At 45.2% G+C, this 8,023-nt stretch overlaps 1 protein-coding gene across 1 annotated transcript; it reads left to right on the forward strand.

Moving 5' to 3' along the window:
* The first annotated feature begins 4,478 nt into the window (after nt 1–4,478).
* On the forward strand, nt 4,479–6,975 carry Casp14 (caspase 14). Its single transcript, XM_004632626.3, has 6 exons — nt 4,479–4,511; nt 5,315–5,464; nt 5,552–5,777; nt 5,927–6,043; nt 6,141–6,244; nt 6,871–6,975. The coding sequence occupies exons 1-6, from the start codon at nt 4,485–4,487 to the stop codon at nt 6,973–6,975; spliced, it is 729 nt and encodes a 242-aa protein (XP_004632683.1). The 5' UTR covers nt 4,479–4,484.
* Nucleotides 6,976–8,023: the final 1,048 nt, after the last annotated feature.

Genomic DNA, 8,023 nt, shown 5'->3' on the forward strand with positions numbered 1-8,023 from the left:
GTTTGTGGTCCCAGGGATGGAACCCCAGTCCCTGCACTTGCTTAAGCAGGCACTTAGTCTGCTGCGCTATCTTGCTAGCCCAACAATACTACATATCTTTCACAGATAGGATCTTCTGCTTTGTTTGGGTTTTTGTTTTTGTTTTTGTTTGTTTTTTGTTTTTTGTTTTTTGTTTTTTGTTTTTTTGTTTTTTTGTTTTTGTGTGTGTGTGTGTGTTACCTGGGATTGAACTCAGGACCTTGCATTTGTGAGGCAGGCACTTACACTACTGAACTATCTCCCAGGCCCTATTAGATGCTAATTTGTTTCATATGTACTACTCATTTTTCTTAGTTCACTGAAAAGAAAGACTTGTGGTGTTACCTATAGATAACTTTTTCAATAATATTTTTGGGATTGTTTTGGGGTTTGGGGGTACTGGATGCTGAACTGGATCCCTTGCCCTTTTAATTTTTTATCTTGAGACATAGTCTCATAAAGTTGCCAAGGCAGGGATCAACCTTGGCCTCCTCCCGCCTCAGCCCCCAAGGTATTCAGGACTGCAGGTGTGCATCACTACACCCAACTACAAAGTTTTCTTTCTTTCTTTTTTTTTTTTTTGCTTTTGTTTTTGGTGGAACTGGGGATTGAACTCAGGTCCTTGCCCTTGCCAGGCAAGTGCTTATTTCACTGAACTATCTCCCCAGCTTTCTTTCTTAAAACACTAAAACTGTGATTTTGTTCCATATGTACTAATTGGGGGATGACCCAGGCACACAATGAGGTGAGCAAAACAGGTAATAGAACAATTGGGTAAAATGAGTCCACGTACGCAACTAGCCCACAATGTGTGAGTCAACACAAAAACAAGAACTGAAAGAAATGCTTAGTCTTGTGCCTGGGTTATCTCTAAGCAAAGAGAGGGATAAGAATGATCTAGGTGTCCTTAAAACATCTGCACTATTTGAATACTCGATTCCTAGAAATGGAATGAAGACACATGCTCACAGCCAAAACGATGTCTATTCACCAAATGGAAAATAATATTTAGTCATGAAAAAGGAATGGTGTAATAATATTGCAACTTAGATGAACTTTGAAGATACAGTGTCAGATAAAAGAAGCCAGACATAACCAGGCATGGTGGTGCATACTTGTAATCCCAGCTCTCAGGAGGCCAAGACAGGAAGATCACTGTGGGTTCAGGGCATCTTGGGCTACAGAGTGAGTCCCAGTCCCAATAACAACAAGAACCCAGACATAAAACACAGCATGTATCTTGTCCCTGTGAAACATCTAGAACAGAGAGACTTATGGAGGTAGAAGTTAGATTGGTAGCTGCTTGTGGCTGAGAGGAAGTGGGAGTCACAGCTAAGGGGTACAGGGTTTCTTTCTGAGATGATGAGAATGTTCTAAAGTGGACTGTGATGGGGAGTCCATGGCCCCATTCTATCAATATCTTAAAGCCATTGACGAAGACCCTGTAGGTGGAAGAGCCATACACTGTGTGAATATCTGGGAGAGCCATATGCTGTGTGAATATCTTATGAAGGCTGTTGATACAAAATAAAAAATCACAAAACAAAATTCTGAGATAAAACTACAAGTCTGATCTAGTAGTGAGACCCTGAACACTCTGTATGTAGACCCTTCCCTAAAATACAAAAAAAAAAATCTGAGATAAAAATAGAGGAGAAAGGGGGATGCAGATGAATGTCCATTTTGTGTCTGTGTATTCAAAAGTGGTTAGGATGGATGTATAGTTACATTCTCTTAATGAATAGAATGATTTGTTCTAATGGTGTTTGTAAATGGGATAGCAGGTCTGCATCTTGTACAGCAATTAACCACTAAGAAAAATGTATGTGGTGTGTTGATTGTTGAAACTGTCCTACCGATTTGATTTGAAACTGTCTCATTGCTATTTGTTCATCAATAAAATTATGTCAAAAAAATAGAGGAGAAAGGCCAAGAGAAAGAGAAGAGAGGGGCTGAGGTGAACATGAGGCACCAACTGAAGCAGCTGGACCAGCCGGCCAGACCCTCCTGACTCAGATTCCCATTGTGCCAGTCACTGAGGGGATGACAATGTGAAGTCACCGATTGCACCACATGGACTTCAGGTTCCTCATTTGCAAAGTGGGAGGAACAATGGTGATTTCTCAGGGCTCCTGAGGACGTGATGTGGTGATAAGCAAGTGAGGCTGGTGTTATCTTTCCCGTGGAAGGTGGCAGGGTGAGCCGGCTCCTTGGCTCCTTGATAGGAATGCTTGGCGCTGGCGAGCTCAGCCTAGCGCTGCAGAGGAGGGTCTTGTGGTTTCCCCAGCACCACGCTTTGGCTGGGTTGAATCCTCTGCTCCAGCTTCTTCAGCCTGGAGGTGTCGCCGGAGCCTTGCCATCTCTCACTCTAGGGCGTTTGACTCTATTTCTACACCGAGGGTGTGTCTCTCTCATCGTGAGGTTTTGTGAGTGACAGAAGACTCACTGGCAATAAAAGGGAGGGACGATTGTGCTGTCTCACAGCCAGGCCTCTCGGGAGAACCCGGGAAGAACCAGCACTGTCAGCCCCTTCTCCAGGCTCAGCACGTGGGTTCGACTCCTCCTTGAGGCCCAGCCCCAGACCAGAAGAAGAGAGAGCTAGAAGACTCAGGCTGGCCTTAAGGAACAACTGCGTCTACAGCCGGTGAGTGATGTGGCTGCCGTCACTTCTTCCACCTCTCTCTGTCGCTTGTGCACACACACACACACACACACACACACACACACACACCTGTCCCTTCACGGATGTTCTAGCCAACTCTGGCAGAACTGAAGAAACTTCCATCCATTCATCCATCCATCTCTCTGGGTTTTCTTTCTTTGATTCATGGACTATTTATTTACTCAATAAATTCTCCCCAGCACCACCTCTATGCCTACTGCTGGAGACAGAGATGAAGGTGCCAGGCTTTCCCTCTTGAAGTCTGAGCTGCCAGTAAGGCCATGAGAATGAGAATCAAAATCACTGCTGTTTTACAAAGCGCATGTCACTTTCTTTAAAATTATTTGTGTACCTATAAATATATTTGTCATGTGATCTTTCTGTGTGTATACAACCACAAAGAGATGATAAATGTGACACTTACTGAGTGAAAGAAAATCATTACTGCTATAAAGCAAGTATAAACAAGCTGCGCTCTGGGGATCGGGAGAAGGGAGAGGCCAGGAAGTAAATCACAATCACAGAGCCTACCTTGATTTGCCTTCGCTGTGAAGCACCCAGTGCTCCGCTCTTCCCAGGACTCCCTTTCAGACAGGAAAACTGAAGTTCAGAGGAGGAGTGAGCTGCTTCAGCAGGCACAGCTGGGAAAGGCAAGCACTTGGTTCTGGTGTGCATGGGGGGGAGAGAGACAGACAGACAGACAGACAGACACAGACACATAGAGACACAGAAAGAGATAGAGAGACAGAGAGAGAGAGATTTGATGTTCACTTCTGTCACACACTAAAGCTACATATGAGCAAGAAGACTATCTTATATAGTATGTTCCCAATATTTAACAAATAATAGAGACCCAGGAAATGTGTGCTACAGAGTTTGGTGGATGAATGGATGGATGGGTGGATGAATGGACAGATAGGCAGATGGAATGAGGAGTAGGTGGAAAGACAGATGGATAAGTGGGTGCACAGCTGGTGAATGATAGGTGAATGAGTGCCTGGATAGATTAATGGATAGAAGCATGCATGGATGATGGGTATATGCGTAAAGAGATGCATACATGGACAGATGGATGACTGGTCGGGTTAGTGGGGGCAAGAACAGATGCAGAAGGTATGGCAGGCATTACTCCACCCGTATGATCAAGGAGCGATCTTCTGTAATAATTCCAGGCTGACAAAGAAGTGATAAAGAGGTGACAAAAGCAAATGGAAAAGTGCCAAGGATGTGCCAAAAGTCTTCTGTTTAGCCAGAGAGCAAAACGGAGCTCAGAGAGGACAATAGAGAACTTTAATGGATGCTCAGGCTTAAAGGAGAGAGACCTCCTCAGCCTCTCAGAGACCCACCAAGACAGTTTCAAAGCAGTCTTCATCAATTTTGATGGGATTCTCACCATGCAAACCAAAGGTGTCTCCTTAACTATGTCCCCCCAGCCAGTGATCTTCTGAGTAGGACAGCAGCAAATGGGTCTGTTGACCTTCTCACCAATCCATTGTCTTCTGCAAGAAGTTGAGTCCATCACAGGCAGTTAACTGTTCTGAAGCAGGGAAGGGGAGGTTCCAGAGGGAGCAGGGATAGCATTTTGAGGGCTTCTGTCTGGAGAGGACCTGCACCAGGGACTGCCATCTCTTACCCAGCTCTGACCATACATATGCCAGTTATCTTATTTTATCTCAAAAACCCAGATAGATGAATCACTGTATTCCCTGATCCTCTGCCTTTACTGGATACCTTCAACCTATCTTCTCTTGATCTTCAGAGCCGGGAAACACTGCTGAGAGCTGAGCCCAGAATCAAAAGAGAAATGAGTGATCCTCAGCCTTTGGAGGAGGTAGGTGGGGAAGGAGGGCAGTTTGAGAGGAGCAGGAAAAACTGGGAAGGGAGGATGTGAGGACTTAATCTTTCAGTAAGAGTAGAGAGAAAAAAATACTGATTCATACTCAGAGCTAGGAAAAACTGTGTGGTCTTCCAAATGATAAAAATAGACACAGAGGCGGAAGCCTAACTTGAGGAAGAGGAAGGTCAGACAGCTGTATCTGTCTCCAAGGATCAAGTTCTTATCACTATGGACTGAGTACCCTACTTCTCTTCCAAAAACAGTTATTGACCCAAATCCTTCTTCTTTGGAAGGAATAAAGGTAGGATATTGGTATTAGCTTCAGAAACTTGGAGGCCTTTGCAGGTGAGAAATTGATAGAGGAATGCTCTGAACACTCTTAGAAAGGACAGGGAGAGAGAATAGCCATCGAATGTGACAATAGGAAAGGGTTTTCAAAATTACACACCCACACATTTGTCTGAATTTGGAAGCTGGGGCCCAAAGGCAGTAACATACCCAACAGATCTTGACAAAAGAGAACCTGATCTCAGGTTCAACTGCCAGATTTGGCAAATAAAAATAGGAGATCCTAGTTGCGTCTGAATTTCACAAGAAATGCATGTGTCTTGTAAGCATATTGTACACAATATTCAGGATACACAAGTACTTATTCTACCAACTTGCTTATTTGAAATGTGAGTGTCACAAGGCCCCTTGTATTTTACCTGCCAGTGTAACCCCAGGCCATTCTTTAGTGCATCCTCTGCATGTCCTTGACCCTCTTGCCCTTGCTGACCCTGTCACCTCTTGGCCAGGAGGAGTATGATATGTCAGGCGCCCGCCTAGCCCTGACACTGTGTGTCACCAAAGCCCGGGAAGGCTCAGAGGTAGACCTGAAAGCCCTGGAAAGCATGTTCCGGCATCTGGGATTCGAAAGCACCATGAAAAGGGATCCCACTGCCCAGGTATTTGACTGCCAGCTCCAGGAGGGAAGGGGCCTGAACCAGAGGAGTGGCTCCTCTCTCTGAGCCTGCTCATTTCTCTCCCTCCAGCAATTCCAAGAAGAGATGGAAAAATTCCAGCAGGCCATAGATAACTGGGAAGAGCCTGTTAGCTGTGCCTTCGTGGTGCTCATGGCCCATGGGGATGAGGGCCTCCTCGAGGGAGAAGATGGGGAGATGGTCAGGCTGGATGACCTCTTCCAGGTCCTGAACAATAAGAATTGCCAGGCCCTGAGAGCCAAGCCTAAAGTGTTCATTGTGCAGGCCTGCCGAGGAGGTGGGGACAGAACCAAGAACACAGAGCCCCTGGTCTTTCCCCCAACCTGATCCCAAACCCAGCATGTGGCCTGACTGTCCCAGTACCTTCTCCCCACACACACATGTCTTCCTTTCTGACTCTGCCTTTTCCTTTTCTTGGTTTTTCAGAACACAGGGACCCCGGTGAAGCAGTAGGTGGGAGTGAGGTCATGATGGTCACTGACGACAGCCCCCAAACCATCCCGACTTACACAGACATCCTCCATGTCTACTCCACAGTGGAAGGTAGGAGCATCTCGCTGTCTTGCAGTAGCCTCTTCTCCTCACACTCACCTCCCATTCCTGACCCCTAAACACCAACTGACCTCTCTGAAACCCCCAGGATACATTGCCTACAGACACGATGAGGAAGGCTCCTACTTCATCCAGACACTGGTAGACGTGTTCATAAATTGGAAAGCATCCATCCTGGAACTCCTGACTGAGGTAAGTTGGGACAAGAGAACTGGAACCTCCCCTGGGTGGAGCAGGCTGAGACCCCTCCCACCCTTCCTCCATTTCCCCAGCCCCAAATCCCAACAAAGAAAGTAGGATGTCTTTATGCCAGCAAATAAATTTCCCCAGTACAGGGTCCCAAAGCCCACAGTATGTGAGAGAGATTAAATGAAATACAGAAAACTTCTTTGAATAATTCTTTCATATTTAATTAATGTTTGGCCAAACATTTTTTTCTTCTTCTAATGGTGACATGTTTTATTGCATATATATATATATATATATATATATATATATTTATTTATTTCAACCAGACAGAATAGTCTGTAATCCCAGCTATTTGGGAGGCTGAGACAGAATTGCAAGTTTGAAGTCAGCCTAGGCATTAAAAAATAAAAAGTGGCTGTGTGAAGACCCTGAGTTCAATCTCCAGTACATCCATGAAAAGTCCAATCAATGATTCTATACAAACTATGGACTAGGAGGAGACAACAAAGGTCTTTTGTCTTAGGCCATGGATACTGACCTTTCCTGTTCTCTAACCGTCACCCCATGAATCTGCAATACCAATTCCCCCAGGGGCCCAGTCCCCACACTGACCACATGTATTGCTTCAGGTGACCCGGCGTATGGCAGATGCAGAACTGCTTCAGGAAGGGAGAATGAGGAAAGTGAACCCTGAAGTCCAAAGCACCCTCAGGAAAAAGCTCTATCTTCAATAAAAGTAGAAAAGCCAAGGAGAAGCTCTCCTGCAAGTATCCTCTTGGTCCTACAGACAGTTACAGGGCAGCTCACCCCATTCCTCAAAAATCTCCTCTTCCCAAACTGTCTTTCTTCTCATTCCCTCATCGGTGTTCTTCTCAGAGCAAGCCAGCCAAAGCTGAGTACAAGATATGATGGTAACATGAACATCACCTCCCTCAGGCTGGACTGCCTACCTCCATTAATGTAACCTCAGAATATATTCACTTATCCTACTTTGTGCTTCTGTGTTCAAGTGAGATCTTTCTTTTACTTTTGTGAATCATATCCACACAGAACTAACTAGTTAAGCTCAAGGTTTTCCACTGATATACCAATGCTTGCTGCCCATTTCTCTTCACAACCAAACCTTCACTGGGATCCTGCAACTCACTTAGAGTTAGAACCTCCTTGGCAGCACCCATTCTTCCCCATACCCTACGGGTTCACTCCTAAACCCTACAATTTTCATCAGGCATAAATTATTATCCTAAACTTCCTTGGATAGCAAGTTAGTGCCCTGGCTTACAACGACCTTATGGACTTTTTCTCTAGATAATGCAGCTGCCTCTTCCCTTTATGGTTCATTTCCTTCTAATGCTTCTTACCCTAAGTTCCTGAACTCTGCCCTCTCTCCAAGAAAATCTATCCATCCATTTCTCTGTTCTTTCCATTTCAACTTTCAGCCACTCTGAATCACAGCATCAGAGATCCTACCCTGTTATTTTACAGGTCAAGCTCCAGAGACCTAGAGATGTTAAGTGACTTGCAGATTGCCACACAGGAAGCCAGAGGCAGAGCTGGGTTCTAACTTCACAATCGGCTTCCTCTTGATCTATCAGAAAGGCTTTCTAATTAGAACTACCTAAATAAACCCTTCCCTATGTTGGAGGGAGGAGCTCTTCAGAAGACTTCTACAAACTTTCAACAGCTGCCAGCTATGGTCACCCCCATGAGGTTTCAGCACTGAGCTGGGAGTTAGACCAGATGCGTGTTTTTCCAATTCCATGCACAGTAGATGTATCCACC

The sequence above is a fragment of the Octodon degus genome, unplaced genomic scaffold (assembly GCF_000260255.1).
Source record: "Octodon degus isolate 3935 unplaced genomic scaffold, OctDeg1.0 scaffold00050, whole genome shotgun sequence".
NCBI classification, from domain to species: Eukaryota; Metazoa; Chordata; class Mammalia; order Rodentia; family Octodontidae; genus Octodon; species Octodon degus.